The following is a 15,713-nucleotide window of genomic DNA, read 5'->3' on the forward strand; positions in this document are numbered from 1 at the left end:
TGGGAACTGTAGGATACTGCAAAAGGGAAAAATATAAATAGCACTATGAAAATTGGTATAATTCAAGCTAACTCAAGTTAATTAAGATAATTAGGTGCGCATGGAGTTCTGGAATGATCTAAGGATTGGAAACCCTAAGGATTTCAGACCACCACATCAGTTAGAGAATTGTTTGTCTATGTTTGCAGCTTGTTTATTCTGAAATTTTGATGCAGTTTGTTCAGTTGGATAGTGTCACCTGACGTCTCCCTCCTTCACTGTTAGAGTGGACTGACCCCTCTGCACCTGGTGGCCCAGGAGGGTCACGTGGGCATCGCGGACATTCTGGTGAAACAGGGCGCGTCTGTCTATGCCGCCACACGGGTAAAGAATACGCTGTTTACCTGTGATCGCTATGGTCAGATCTGTGCAACTGTAAAACAACACAAAGGGGCCTCACTAGTGTGGTGAACTGAGATCCTGCCTTTAGCATAACAGACAGACCATACTATTCAAGGCGTAAGACACGCCTTAACAATGCATTACAGCAATTGTAACAGATGTCATTTTTTTAGCTTGGTGGGCCTTGTGGACATAATTTCGACGGAAGAACCAGAAAATGTTTACAGTTAGATTATTATTCAAGGGTCAGTGTAAGCACCGCAAACCATTAAGACTATCCTGACTTTCATGGTGAGGTGAGTCAGTTGATAAATTCACTTATCATGAGTGCAATGCCAGAGAATCTTAACCCTGACATTTCATTTCCTATTGAAAAGTGTTAGCTCACTGCACAGCACGGGATTGCATTACTAATTCAATCAATGGGCTGCAAATAGTGCAGAGGCCTGGATCATAATGACAGACTCCCCTGACTCGGGATCAACTTTCCCCTCCACACACTGAGAACTTGGGACGACCAGGGTTAGATGCCATTCAGTGTATAGTTACCTCTTACATATTCATATTACTGCCTGATGATCCTACAGACGACCAGGTTTCAAATAAAAACGGCTCATCCTACCCATTGGATCTAAAACAGCATATAGTAAAAAATGAACAAGCGTAGTATCTGAACCCAAGTGTTTTGTCAGGGTCGATGTATGGACAGTGCTAAGCTAAATCAGTTGAGGAACACAGAGCACCAAACAGGATTAGGCCAAAAGCTGATAACTGACAATTCAGTCCAGAGGGGTTTTAGATCCTAGAATTCCTATATATACTGCAACTTCCCCAGAAATGGCTGTGTATTTAGGTGAGCCTACCCTATTTATAGTGTATATAGTTTCATGAAACCTCTTACATCTCACACAGAATTTTCTGATGTCAAAGATTGACTTTTGTGACTTGACTATTCTTTTTCCCCTTCTAGATGGGCTACACACCCCTTCATGTTGCATGTCATTATGGCAATATCAAAATGGTGAAGTTTCTTCTGCAGCAGCAAGCCAATGTCAACAGCAAGACAAGAGTGAGTACAAGCCCCGTTAAAGATGTGTTCATTTGTGAAGCCTACAGAATACCTGAACACCTACTGACCACAGATGGAACTGCAAGATGCCAAGAACTTCAAACAGTTGCACCTGTCATCACTTGTGCATTCTGGGAATTATGTCTCTTTCTCAGGTAGGGTACACACCCCTGCACCAGGCAGCACAGCAAGGGCACACAGACATCGTCACCTTGCTGCTCAAACATGGAGCGCAGCCCAATGAGACCACCACGGTGAGCACCACCACACTCTTTCTACCACCCATCTCTCCATCCTTCCTTCATTGTCCACATCCCCCCCCCCCCCCCCCCCTTTCATCTGCTGCCCTGTTGTCTTCACCAGGCAGCCTATGTCGGTTGTTGTACACAGCTGTCTTTCTAAGAGTTTGTGGAGCTGTTAAGTTAAATGGTATATTTTCATGCTTCCGCTCAGAAATATCTTCTTACTTCGAAGAATAACTGCACATATGCAGAAACTCAGGGATCATGCTGCAACCGGCAAAGCAAGCGCACAGTGATTTCAGTTTAAGCACTGCCAAAATATAAGAGAAGCAAAGGCAAGACCGTGGGCCATGGCAAATATAATAAATTATCTTTGGGTGATGCCATGTTGAAGCTGTGTTGCCTTTTTCAGGTCAGTACTTGTCATCACTTGTCCGTGTAAGCTACTGCTCCATCTGTCTGAAGACAATGCTTTTGTCAACCTCTGTTCCTCTTTCTTCATTGCAATCCTTTGCTTCCCTCCTCGGTTCCCTTACAGTCAGCCCTACTCTATTTCAGCCATGTATTTCAACCGTTGTGAGACCCTGTACTTTCTCACATGTTTGTCCTGCATTACAACCACAAGTGACTGCAAATAAGCTGTTTTAACTTCCATCTCCCCCTAAACCTTTCTCTTCTCTCCTCTGTCTCAGAATGGAACCTCTGCCTTGGCCATTGCCAAGCGGTTGGGGTACATCTCTGTCATCGATGTGCTGAAGCTGGTCACAGAAGAGACTGTGTCGGTGGTGAGAAGCCATTTTATGTTCATATCCTTTGATATTATGTGGATGGTTCTCAGAAACAAAGCAAAACTCAGGGAAGGCATTCAGTTGGATTTACCATATGTTATCAATCAGACGTTTTGTGCTATTACAGATGGTCCATATGGATTATGTCCAGCCAGCCTTTTTCTAGTTTTGACTTTGAAACATTTGGATTTTTACAGAGAATGTACATTTATTCTGAATCTTAATTTACCTATAGGGTATTAATATATCGAATTATCAGTCAAGTCAGACAGGCTGCTGATCAGAGACTGATCATCAGAACACTTTGCAATAGTGAAAATCTTTTTTTTGTGGCTGTTGACATTACATCTGTGTTCTGTTCCTGCTCACTCTTTGTTTCAGACTACTACAGAAAAACACCGCATGAGTTTCCCTGAAACAGTGGATGAGATCCTGGATGTGTCAGAGGATGAAGGTAGGGGCCTGAGCCCACACAACTGGCATGTCACACGCAACACGGCTTCAGTGAGTTAAACTACAGAGAGCAGGCCACAAAGACGAGTTATGCAGAATTCTGTATGTCAGTGCACGCATGACGGAATGACTCCCTTTCAGTATAGACTGATAAGAGGTTCACTCTGCCCTGCTGACCTAAAACAAAATTACCCCTATGTCATGGTCCTGGCCATCATACCAGATGGTGATTGTATAAGACACACACACAAGGAGTATACACTGGCTAATTTATAGGGTGAGACAAGCTAAACAGAATCAAGGCAGTAAGGAAAGAAAAGCACAACAGAACATAGACAATACTGGGCTTACACAAAACAAGCCCTTCTGTTATGGTTAAGAGGATGAGTTATAAGTAGTCCAATTCTATAAACACAGTTCGGATTGACCACACACAAGGACCATATCCATGTAACTGTTTCCTCAAAGACACAAAGACAGCTATGCTTTTTTATAAGGCCCGATGAAGGCAATGAGCAACACCTGGGCTGACTACCAATCACCTTCAGCTTTGTGTGCCTGTAGGCAATGCCAGCCCTGTCCAGGGTCCTGAAGGTCTCCCATGCTTTGGGAAACGGAGTATCTGAGTGAAAGTAACCAAAAATGTTGGAGCAGCTCTGTCAGCTCTTATATTACACCTCCTGGCACCACACTTCCATTTATGTATTTATGAGGGCACAAGTGCTCTGTCGGAGATAATGGGGCAAGGATGCAGATACACAGACACGCAATAACACATAGAGACATAAACACAGAAGAACACTGCAACATAACAACTCTTTGCGTGTCATGACACTTCTCAAGTCGTTTCAAGGTTACAATGTAATTAAATTCGGTCAGATTCATCTCCACACAATTTTTATGAGAGGAATATTGCATATATATTTTTACTTTACAAGTTGATGGGCTCCTTTTATGTGGCTGTGGTGTCTGCATTGTTGGTAGTCAGTTGCTTCTTGTAGCTTTTTGTGTTGAAGTCAAATCAAGGGGTCATTGCCTCATGAGAAGTTATTCAAAGCTGTTTTTGTGAAGAAAGGGCATGGAGGACCCTTCAATGAATGTTGAGTAACATGAAACCTTTGTCCAGCTGTTCCTAAATGATAATTCTTCTGCTTTTTTAGGAATTGCACAGCTAACACTAGGTATGACCGTCTCCTTCTGTCCTTTGTGTAGTCGTAGGTGGTCAGTGAACATGTGGCTCCATTTCAAACGCATCTCTCTCTTTCTGTCTCTCCCTTTGGCCTGATCATGAGCCTGTGAACCCTTTATTCTCTCACTCGCCCTCCTCACTCACAAAATGGTGGTGGTTTTTCATTGGCATGTAGTCATGACTCCATATATGTATCCTTACCCTCCAGTAACATCTAACCTCACTCACTAAACCCACTAGGGCTGTGTTCTGAGCTGTCCTCTTGGCCCCTGCACCCTTCATCCCTATTGATCCCTGATCAGTGCTCTGTAATGGAAAGTGCTCGCTTGCCAATCACTGATCCGGGGTCAGACAGGATTTGTGTGCAGTACTGTATTCTCTGCACTCAATCAGACACTGTGTAGTGTAGTTGCAGGAGATGCCAGACTCTGGACTTTAGAGAAGAACAAACTAAGATTTCAAGGGTTGATGGAATCAAGGCACAGAGTGGTTTCCTTTCGAATCAGGGGAGACAGTGGTGGAGTAGATGCATTACCCAGCACCACCCTGATACCCTCATTGGTTGATGTGGATTAATCTGTCAGTCCCCCCCTCTCCACACACACACTCCTTGGCAATGCCTTATTCCTGGCACCCGACCTACCCTGTTTTACCCCTTGAGTAACAACAAAGGGAGGAGTGTGTGACTTTTTGTATCTTATATATAGACATTTGAGCAAATCAAATGTGTGTGCGCTTAACCTCGTACCACACTTAATCTTAATGTTTCTCAATATCCCTCGGACTTGTAACTCTATCTTCCTGTGATCACAACAGTCCACCCTGTAGTGCCTTATGAGTCTGTGCTCCTCAGCCTATCACAGCACTGTTACCAAGATATAGAGGAAGACTGACCCTATCCACCCCAGCCTTTGAAGGAAAACTTTCAGCAGGATGTACTGAGAGAAATACTCCATTGAACTAACAGGTCTTACTCACTCATTTACCTCCTTAATGGAGTTGTTTCATGGGCAGAAGGATTAAAAAACACCATTGTGCCAGCCATTTTAAGAAGAAGAAAAAATATTGCTGTGGATTTAGCTATTTTTCCCCATTGTTATCTGGCAGGTTTGTGATTACTTGTGTGTGGACAGTGTTATTATTTTACCCAGAAACCACTGCTTTCACCCACACACACTGTCCCTCCCAGTGGAAGGTTTGCCCATTGCTGTGTCTGTGCCTCCTTCGGTGTGGTAACCTTACAGTGTGTGAACATGATGAAGGTTTCTCTGTGTGACTTTGGTCTGTTTCTATTCTAGTCTACACAGTATTCAGTCATAAATACGTATAAATGCTGTTTTCAAAACAGCTATTGGTGCATCTTATTTTAAAACTGTGCCATCTATAGTCTTTTAATTCATATTGACATTCAGTCGATGGCAGTCATTAAAGAAGTAAGGCGCAAGGTACAGAATAAGCAGAAAGGCAAAATACATTATACTGTAGTATGTATTAAACTGTAACAGAATACCAAATTCCATGTTATCTCTACAGTCCAGTATGGTCTAGAGGTCGCAAAGCTGCTGAAATCAGGTAGTACTGCTTCTCAACAATGAATCAAAACTAGGGCTATTCAAGACTGCCTTCACAAGACACCGTTGCCAGTTTTTTCTTTTTTTTTTGGTTCCCAGATAGTTTGACTGGCAGATTGTCACCATTTATCTAAATTTAGACAGTGCTCTAGTTAATATCTTCAAGGCTCTCCTTAGATTATCACACATCCATACATGCTGATACACACATGCTGACACACACAAAGCACTGCACTGTCTCTCTTTCTCACACACTCTAAAGCATGCATACATCCATACACAAGCACACTTTATGCGTAAATTCACATTTGCACAAACACACAGGTTTATATAACAAAATACATTGACCTATACATACATTCACATGTGGCACACACACACCGGCACCGTCTCCATTGTGCACACTCAGACCCAAGCCTAGCCGCAAGTCTCTCAGTGACGCTGAGTAATTTCTGCTGCGTTAATGGAGTTTTTCTTTTAGCATCGGTGCCTTCTCTCTGGCTAGCTCAACCCTCAGGGGGGTAAGTAAGACATTTTTACTTGCCTAAGTTCATGTTAGTGCCGAATGTCCTGGTGGAACTGGACACTAAACTAAACGGAGGCGGTGAAAACAATACTGTGTGAAAAAAGATTGGGGAACACAGATGGAAACTTCATGCCATTTGATACACCTGCAAGGTTGTGTAGAGGTGTCACCACTCTCTGTGTTGTGCTGTGATCTATGTTTCCTGTAGTGATTGTGCTGGTGTCCCCTTTGTGTCTACCTTTGTGTTGTCTCGTCACATTAGTGTCCTTGTGTGTGCAACACCTCCAATGAAGCAATGGGAGGTGTCAAAACCAATCACTGACCCCCTTTTTATTCCCTTCCACTGCGGCTCCCCCAATTGGTATCCTCCCTGCTGGTAAACAATGGCTTAAGGATCAGCAGGAATTTCAACAGGGAAGCCAAAGTGAATTTAATGGAAAGGAAGGGGAGCTCTTTGTTTTGTCTGTCACTGTTATGTTTGATGGTCAGCAAGACCCCATTCCTGGACCTGGAGAGAACCAGCCCAACAGGCTTTAGAAGTCTACATTATCTTGTATAAGAGTTATATTGATGATGTTGGGGTTTGTCTCGTACCTGGGAGAAGTTTCCTAGGATTGAATGATTGGCTCTCAGTAATATTTGTTATGCCTTAATGATATAACATGTAGACCTTATGAAAAAACAGGAAATAAACAGGAATGTGTTCAAACAAATAACATGCGGATTTGTTGAAGACTGAGGCTTTGATGTTTATTCCCACTAAGATACCAGTATATTCTTGCTTTTATGAGAAGTACCATATTATCAGGCTTCAGTTGCACTAGATGTAATAAACAGCTAACAAAACCTCAGCAAATAGGTGGGTGGTTAGCCAGGATGACAAGAAATAGCTGTGAAAGCATACTTGTCTGGGTCTCTTCAGGACATGGGTTAGAGGAATTTCCTTAACCTTCCTGCCCGGTCTGCTGGTGCATAGCGACCAATACCGACTCTGCAGCTCTGTGAAGTCAGTTGTGAAATGTAAGAGTTCTACATTACACTTTCACATGCTGACAAGTTTCAAGGAATGATGGTGGGCTAAAGTCAAGAATGACACTACTGCTGAGAAACCCTCAACTGCACAGAGGAGAACCAAGTGTAAACTTACCCCTAATGTGCATGTTCAACAGGCACCACATTCACTGAGTTATGCTAGCAGAAGATAATGCACAATTGGATAACTTTTGGCAGTAAATCCATTAAAATTAGTAAAATTGCTGTGAAATGTATGATTTTTGTTTTATTTTGTGTTGAATGACTGTCAGCGTGTTTGCTGCCTTATGTCATGAGTTGGTTATTAATTTGTTTGATATGCACCTCAGAAATTAATGAAAGTTAGGTTTTGCGTGTTTCTCTTCATGTGAGTTTTTCTGTGCTCCATGTGTGCCCCTATGTTTCTATGTGTCTCTGCACGATCAGTACAGCTGTGCATCAACCTTATATTTTGTTTGTGAGACAGGGCTTCACAGATCATCACTGGCTGTGGTCATGCGTTGTACGCTCCCCACTGCTGTCTTAGTGCATCCAGCTGAAGGAGTGCCTTGAAGTAGGGTTGTGGAGTAAATGTATTTTAGAGGAACATACCCTTTAGAGAGCAGATTTGTCTCTGCGGTGGAATTATACCTTTTTGTTCTCTAGAGGGAGGGGTTCTGAAATGAAATGCTTGAATACAGGGACGCTGTCTTGAGTGAGCCTGCCAGAGTGTAATCCTCTCCTCACTTTCACATGGCAGTGAGGGACATGCTCAGGTGTCTCAAGGACTGTTTCCCTCCATACTGTTCATCTTACAGTGCAGCTTCACTAAACCTTCTCTCATTGACAGTATTAACACTCACAGTGCTTGTGGTGTGGGTCACTCACTCTACTCACTGAAACCCCAGAGGGCAGATGACTGTCCCTCTTTGTGTCTCTCACTCTACCTTTTTTCCTTCTCTCTGCCACTCTCTTCTTTCCCATCCCTTCCCTGCTTCACCACTTTCTCACCAACCTTCTCTTTAACTTCACTCTCACTTCTTAACCTCTCATTTTGTTTTCCACCTCCCCTCCCCCTTTCTCTCTCTCCTTTCTCTTTCTCTCTCTCTATGGCCCTCATCGTTTTTCTCTTGCATCTTACTATGTGGCTTTCCGCATAGGTGAGGAGCTGCAGGGAGGGGAGAGCACAAGATATGTGAAAATGGATGACCTTAAGGACCACGATGAGGACTTCCTGTCACCTAAGAAATCCCTGGACTATGAGACTGGGCTGGGCACAGCGTAAGTGGCAGAATGCTGGATGCGGGGTAAGGTGGGGGCAGAGCCATGAGACCATGGCCGAGATAGCTGATACTTCTCCCGCCAAAATCATCCCTATCCCGTCCAAAAACGTCATTCAATCCAGAGATTGGCATATGATATCTGTTATGCGCCTTACTCGGCATTGCTCTCTCTCTCTGACAGCAACTACTCTCCTGCTATTCCCAGGATCCCTTGTGTCTCCCCTGAGACGGTCATGCTGAAGGAGCATGAAGTAGAGCAGGTAGCAAAGTGCTTCATCTTCTTTGTCTGTAACACTTCCAGGCTGCTGTGAGTAGATCAGCATTTCTGGTCGTATTTTGAACATCTCTCTCTCCCTTTAAGCAACATACCCCAGTCCCCCTGCCAAAGGAGTATGACGAGGACTCCCTCATCCCCAGCAGTCCAGCCACTGAGACCTCTGACAACGTCAGCCCGGTGGCCAGCCCTATCCACACGGGGTCAGTGCTGTAACTGTAGCAAGATGGCCACATAAAAAACACAGGACCATGATAAAATGCCCATATTCTTTCAACTGTGATAAAAAAGTCACTATCAATTTACACAGCATAATCACTTGAGATATACACTCAGAGACATAACAGAAACAGAACAATCCATTAAATGCCACAACTGGCCAGAAGTAGAACAGGTGATGACGTGTGGGCTGCCGTTTGGCAGGTTCCTGGTGAGCTTCATGGTGGACGCCCGGGGTGGGTCGATGAGAGGCAGCAGACACAACGGCCTGCGTGTGATCATCCCACCCCGTACCTGCGCTGCCCCTACCCGCATCACCTGCCGCCTGGTCAAGCCTCAGAAGCTGACCACCCCGCCCCCACTGGTGGAAGGGGAGGGGCTGGCCAGTCGCATCATCTCTCTGGGTCCCGCCAGCATGCAGTTCCTGGGGTGAGAATAGTACATTATCTCTCATTACATGGTGTATGTGAATATGGCTGATATGGCAAAATTTATTCATTTTGTAATTTTCAGTACAGTACATTCATAGAAGGACATAATTTACACAGTGCAGTGTAATTTATTTTATATTCTGTACGTTTTCATATCATTTACAGTATACACAGTATATATTCCTTGTATTTGTGATGGCCCTATTTGTAGGCAAAATTGCAGAAAACCATTGAAATGACCCTGTTTGAAATAGCATTGTTTTTATTAACATTCATTGATCAAAAATGCATTGCTCTCCTCCACATTGACCAAGTTGTGGTTTGAGGAGAGTCTCTGTGTGTATCACCATATACTGTATGTAGTGGAAATAAAATAAATGATGGACATATAAATGTTTGCTCTGTGTCTCTTTAGGCCAGTGATTGTGGAGATCCCCCACTTTGCTGCATTGGGTCGAGGGGACCGGGAGCTGGTGGTTCTGCGCAGTGAGAATGGATCAGTCTGGAAGGAGCACCGTAATCACTACGGCGACAATGTGCTGGAGACCATCCTCAATGGCATGGATGAAGGTAGGTTACACATGAACCTGCTGCTAACGCTTTACAAACACTCTACTCACTCATGATCTAACACTTTCCACTGACACTCAGTGCTGATTTACACTCCAATACTCAGCACTGAGTCATGCTCTTACAAACTGTGCTCACAAACTGACTAAAATGAATCAAAAAGGCAAGAAAAAGTCTCCACACCTTTTTAAAAATTATTTCTTTTTTCATTTTCTTTTCATAAATCAATATATATATGTATATGTATAGAATATTCAAGATTATACAAGCTGAAGTAATGGGTATTTAGAACATTGCAATACTGCAAATGACTGATGGGTTGTATCGTAGGATAAACAGACAAATATGGTAAGTGTACCTGTACTTAGAAGACAGGCTGATGGCACAGTATTATTTCCTGATGGATTTATTGCTCATAGCATTCCTGTTGGTCTTGTTAAGATGTGTTGACTGTTGTCTCTTCACTGCTCTGTTTCCATTCACTTCACCAGACCTGGAGAGCCAGGAGGAGCTGGGAAAGAAGCGTATCCGCCGCATCATCTCCACCGACTTCCCCCTCTACTTCGCCGTGGTGTCGCGCGTCCAGCAGGAGAGCAATCTGATTGGCCCCGAGGGTGGCCATCTGACCAGCAAGCTTGTGCCGATGGTCCAGGCCACCTTCCCTGAGACCGCAGTCACCAAGAGGGTTCGGCTGGGGCTGCAGGTGAGGCAGGGGGAAGATGAGGAGGAAGACCAGAGGATAGGCATTTCCTGATAGATAGTCCCCACCTTTTCTTTTTTATGTTGTTCTTTACCACAGTCCTGTCTTCACTGTCCTCCATTTTCAACTTAGAAAATTTATTTTGGGGTGATGGGGAATGGGAGAGATTATATACAGAAAACAGAAGCATTTATATTGACAGAAGGTACTTCAGAATTTTTGCAATTCATTTTTCATATTTATCACTTTATTGGTGGGTCAGATGTTTTTCTTTTCAAACCAGCCGAACATCATCCTTGCCACACTTTTTTGCTTTACTTATTGCTTTTATATATTTACAAAAAGAAAAGGATGTTATTTATTAAAGGGTTATTTACAGTAGCATTTCATAAATTTAGTATATAAATATATATACACATATATGCAAGATTCTCAAAACACATTTACTGTACAGGCATTTGAGTTAGATGTATATTTTCCTATGAAACAGAATAGTGCCAGACTTTCTTGTATGCCCTTTTGATGTATATATTATCACAAGAACCCATAATAGTTGCATTGTTGTTTCAAACATGAAAAACTACTAAAACTAAATACTGTAGGAAATGTGAAAATAATGAATTTAACTGGTGCACAATATTAACCTAGTACACCACAAATTATATACTGAAGTGATCTGTACAAGTTATTCTGTCTTTTTGTCTGATATTATGGTTCAAAGCAGTCCTGCTTTTCAGATCATATTCAACAGCATCTTGCATTGACTCTGAGGTTAAACACAAACCTGATATACACCAAAGATAACAAAAACCCGTTTATTCAAAAGGCTTCATTGGACTGTAACAATCAGAGGTCCTGATTCTTGGCCAGACTATATGGTTAAGTTCAGCAGCCCTAAAATGCTACACTAACCAATAGACGTTTACTGCTTACTGAATGCATGAAACTTCTCTGTTCAATAATAGATCATTCTTTCTCAGTGATCTGAAAGTGATCTTAAGGGAGAGTGCTATTTATTAAAAACACAGACCTTCCAGGACTGTAAGGTCACTGTGGCTCCAACATTTAATTGAAAACATAAATCCATTTTAAAAGAAAATGTCACTTTGTTGTGTAACAGCCATAGATTAATCAGGGAGGGTTTTTGTATGTTGTTTTTTATTACTGCTGAATAGGAACTTTCCCTTAAGATGATTTGGCAGTTTTAATTGAAACCAGGCATCAGAGGTTTAAAGCAAGTTATATAAATACTTCGTATAAATACTTCGTATTTATATAACTATTATTGTGTATAATTTAAAAGTATATTTTGTGTGGTTTCACTCAGTGGTGCATAATGAAACATATCACACACTTTTATCTTATCTTTTGATATCCTTCTGAATTAATAAAGATGTTTATACACCTGGGGGGCACATGTTAACTTTTTGTCACTGTTTTTAACAATAAACAAAAATGAGAAACCCAGTGTTGTGTGTGTCACTATTGTGTGCTGACCATCATACATTATGGGATACAGGTGAGGGGACGTTTATATACTGAACAATTTTATTCTCTTTTCTTCTTTCCCTGCCATCTTCTTCTCTTCCTGTTTCCATCACCACCTCATCAATACCTTCCATTTCTTTCTCCTGCATCATCGTTTTCACCTAATCACCTTCATCATTGCACCCATCCACTGTTTGTTCCCATGTCTGTGTTTCCCTGCCCATCTGTCCTCTGGCCTGTTACTGCCACCCCCCCCCCCACGGTCCAATGCCTCCTCCTCCATTTGGCCTTGCTATGTCCCACACCTCCCACCTCGCCCCAGGCCCAGCCGGTCCCGGATGAGCTGGTCACCAAGCTGCTCGGGAACCAGGCCACCTTCAGCCCGGTGGTGACAGTGGAGCCGCGCCGACGCAAGTTCCACCGGCCCATTGGCCTGCGCATACCCCTGCCCCCCTCCTGGAGGGAGAGCCCACGGGACTCTGGGGAGGGGGATACCACCAGCCTCCGACTACTCTGCAGCGTCATTGGTACAGTGAGGCGGGGAGAGGCTGGAGATATTTGGAAAGAGAACCGCAGGAGGAGGGTTTTGAATGAAAGAAATTTTTTGTAGATTTGCTGGTGGTTTTTGAGGGGTTTGGAGAAAAGGGCAGAGAGGTAGAGGGGTGCAGAGCAACAGCATAACTGCTTACTGCTACAGTTCTTAGATTTGTTCCTGTAGGGCTCCAAATCTGTAAATCACTGAGACACTTAGTATGAGTACATATGAATTGTAAGAAAAACCAATATCACCTTAACCTGCCAAGACCAAGATTACAATTTACTTTTTAGACATTCACAGACCATTAACTCTGCATATATATCTGCAGCACTCATAGGGTGGGAGCCCAATAGCTCCCAGATGTTTAAATAGCCTGTAGGCTTCTCTCTAACCAAAAGAAAGAACTGTCAACACCCCCCCCCCTCATCTCCAGGTGGTACAGCCCCAGCCCAGTGGGAGGACATCACTGGCACAACCAAACTGGTGTACGCCAATGACTGTGCCAATTTCACCACCAACGTCTCTGCACGGTGAGTAAAAATCACACTATCACTCACATACGTCAACACACACACAGGCTGTTGTAAGAATATCCCAACTTCTGACTTCTGTACCTGCAGTGGGAATTTCACCACACTCGGGCCTTTCTTTCCCAAACTTTTTATCAGCATTACCCTTGTGTGTTTTCAGCTTTTGATTTGCTCTTAAAAACATGTTGTCTGTCAATATTTGTGCATGTGAATTATTTCCCCATCCAGAACCTCAGCTTAATCAGCTAAACAGTTTTCTTTGGGAATCTTGGTTGCCAATACACTTTATGGTAATAACAATGCGGATGTTGAGCTGGACGTGACTTCTAGTCCAATTAAAGATCTTGTATGCTGAAGTGTACCTACTCCTGACAGACTGATACAATGTGAGCAAAATGTCAGATGAAAACAAAAGAATTAAGACAGGACTTTGTTCTACCATTCTGCCTCTTCATCCAACTCTCCATGCTTCTCTAAATCCATCCCCTCTTCCCTCTCTCCTGCAGGTTCTGGCTGGCTGACTGCCCCCGGACAGCCGAGGCAGTGTCCTTCGCCAACCTGCTGTACCGGGAGCTGTCGGCGGTGCCATACATGGCCAAGTTCGTGGTTTTCGCCAAGATGAACGAGGTGCGGGAGGGACGCCTGCGCTGCTACTGCATGACCGACGACAAGATGGACAAGACCCTGGAGCAGCACGAGAACTTCGCCGAGGTGGCCCGCAGCCGGGACATTGAGGTCAGTGCGGGGGAGTGGGGCGGAGGGGAGCCTCTCCGGAAATTCTCTGCAGTATTAATTATACAGTTGGGGGAGGCGGGGAGCTACACCATAGGGGAACAGACAGAGAAGCTAAGGAGATGTGCTTGGAATGAAAGGATTATGGGTGCGGGGTCATAGGTGGAGAAGAAGCAAACCTCATTATAATAGCTTGGTACCTTGGCACATCTTCCGAAGTGCTACTGCCCAGTTGTAAGAGGGTCTGAGGCACGTCAGGCTGAGCTCTTCAGTAACTGACTCGGTGTCACCCCCTTCAGGTGATGGAAGGCATGCCGCTCCACCTGGAGTGTTCGGGGAACCTGGTGCCAGTACGGAAGGCCACACAGCAGCCCCGCAGTTTCAGCTTCCAGGCCTTCAGAGACAACCGGCTTCCTGTCTCCGTCAAGGTGTGTCACATTATTTACCTGTGTGCACGTCAGTTAGTCTGGATCCCAGAATCTCAGTGTCGGCAGGCCAAATCTCTCTGAAATGGTTATATATCAACCTCTTCCTGGGGGTCTTCCTCTCCTTCAAAGCAGGCTTTTTTGCTAGGTCACAGAAACTGCTCTACCTCTTAGCAGCCATGTAGTCTAGGTAACAGTCAGTTAACAGCAGGAATGCAATTTTTAACTTCCCCACCCTCTTCTCTCTGTTATTTGACCCTGGTTCACTTCTCTTCTCTCCCTCAGGTGAGAGACAGCAGCAAGGATCCCTCTGGATTCCTGTCCTTCTTGCGCAAGTCCACCAAGTACGAGGACAGTCAACACGTTCTGTGTAACCTCAACATCACCATGCCCCCCTGCATCAAGGTACAGCGTACCCCACATACCTAAGCATAAGCTTCACACCACACTCTAGTCTCATCCCTCAGCATGGTGGGGTTCACTCAGGAGTCCCTCAGCTCTGATCCTGGAGGGTCGCATCCAGTGGGGTTTCAGACAACCATCTCTCTCATGACTGGGGAGAGACACAAATTTGGTTCAATCAAGACACAGTTTGTTGAATCAGGTGGTTAATTGCCTGACTGGAATTCAAGCATTTAGACACTGCTGCCCTCCATATGCCTGGGCAATATGTTCCCACACACTCTTGACCATGATACACAAATCACAATACACAATTGGCTCAAATTCAATAAACTGGTGTCCCTGTCATCACCCTGACATCCATGTACATTATACACTATTTATGAGAACAGTGCTGTCAGCAGTATCGGTGACCCAGTGTTTATTGGTGTTCTCAATATCAGTTTTACAATACACAGTCCAAACAGCCTATGTAGAAAAATCAAGATTGATATTGCTGCTATTTTTGTCTGAATCAGATTGTGGGAAGTGAAGACCGCAGACGAACTCTGACTCCCCTGGCCCTGCGGGAGAGATACAGTGCCCTGAATGAGCCGACCATGGGTAAGATACGGCCAACCCAAGGGCAATCATTTGCCCAAATACTAAGTACATTTTGATACCACACGAAAAGGACTCCTCATATACTGTATATTATCATTGTTTGAAGAGTTCGATTCCCCACTGGGCCACTACTTCTGTACCCTTGGGCAAGGTGCTTAACCCAGAATTGGCTCAGTAAATATCTAGCTGTATGAATGGATTAAAAAAAAACTGTAACCAATGTAAGTTGCTCTGGACAAGAGCATCTGCTAAATGCCAATAATGTAATATAATAATGTAATAATGCAT

At 43.9% G+C, this 15,713-nt stretch overlaps 1 protein-coding gene across 7 annotated transcripts in view; it reads left to right on the forward strand.

Annotated features, from left to right (window-relative positions):
- LOC118776256 (ankyrin-1-like) overlaps positions 1 to 15,713 on the forward strand; it is a 117,293-nt gene that overhangs the window by 82,224 nt on the left and 19,356 nt on the right. For 6 of the 7 annotated variants that reach the window (XM_036526439.1, XM_036526442.1, XM_036526444.1 and 3 more), the window contains 18 exons: positions 265 to 363; positions 1,352 to 1,450; positions 1,606 to 1,704; positions 2,385 to 2,477; positions 2,862 to 2,934; positions 4,094 to 4,114; positions 8,391 to 8,511; positions 8,695 to 8,773; positions 8,875 to 8,990; positions 9,211 to 9,435; positions 9,853 to 10,007; positions 10,499 to 10,710; positions 12,518 to 12,722; positions 13,167 to 13,263; positions 13,770 to 13,998; positions 14,295 to 14,423; positions 14,706 to 14,825; positions 15,341 to 15,425. In XM_036526439.1, the coding sequence (XP_036382332.1) occupies positions 265 to 363; positions 1,352 to 1,450; positions 1,606 to 1,704; positions 2,385 to 2,477; positions 2,862 to 2,934; positions 4,094 to 4,114; positions 8,391 to 8,511; positions 8,695 to 8,773; positions 8,875 to 8,990; positions 9,211 to 9,435; positions 9,853 to 10,007; positions 10,499 to 10,710; positions 12,518 to 12,722; positions 13,167 to 13,263; positions 13,770 to 13,998; positions 14,295 to 14,423; positions 14,706 to 14,825; positions 15,341 to 15,425 (2,257 nt within the window). The remainder of the gene's footprint in view (positions 1 to 264; positions 364 to 1,351; positions 1,451 to 1,605; positions 1,705 to 2,384; positions 2,478 to 2,861; positions 2,935 to 4,093; positions 4,115 to 8,390; positions 8,512 to 8,694; positions 8,774 to 8,874; positions 8,991 to 9,210; positions 9,436 to 9,852; positions 10,008 to 10,498; positions 10,711 to 12,517; positions 12,723 to 13,166; positions 13,264 to 13,769; positions 13,999 to 14,294; positions 14,424 to 14,705; positions 14,826 to 15,340; positions 15,426 to 15,713) is intronic. The other variant, XM_036526441.1, reaches the window with a different exon arrangement.

The sequence above is a fragment of the Megalops cyprinoides genome, chromosome 4, assembly GCF_013368585.1.
Source record: "Megalops cyprinoides isolate fMegCyp1 chromosome 4, fMegCyp1.pri, whole genome shotgun sequence".
Taxonomy (NCBI): Eukaryota; Metazoa; Chordata; class Actinopteri; order Elopiformes; family Megalopidae; genus Megalops; species Megalops cyprinoides.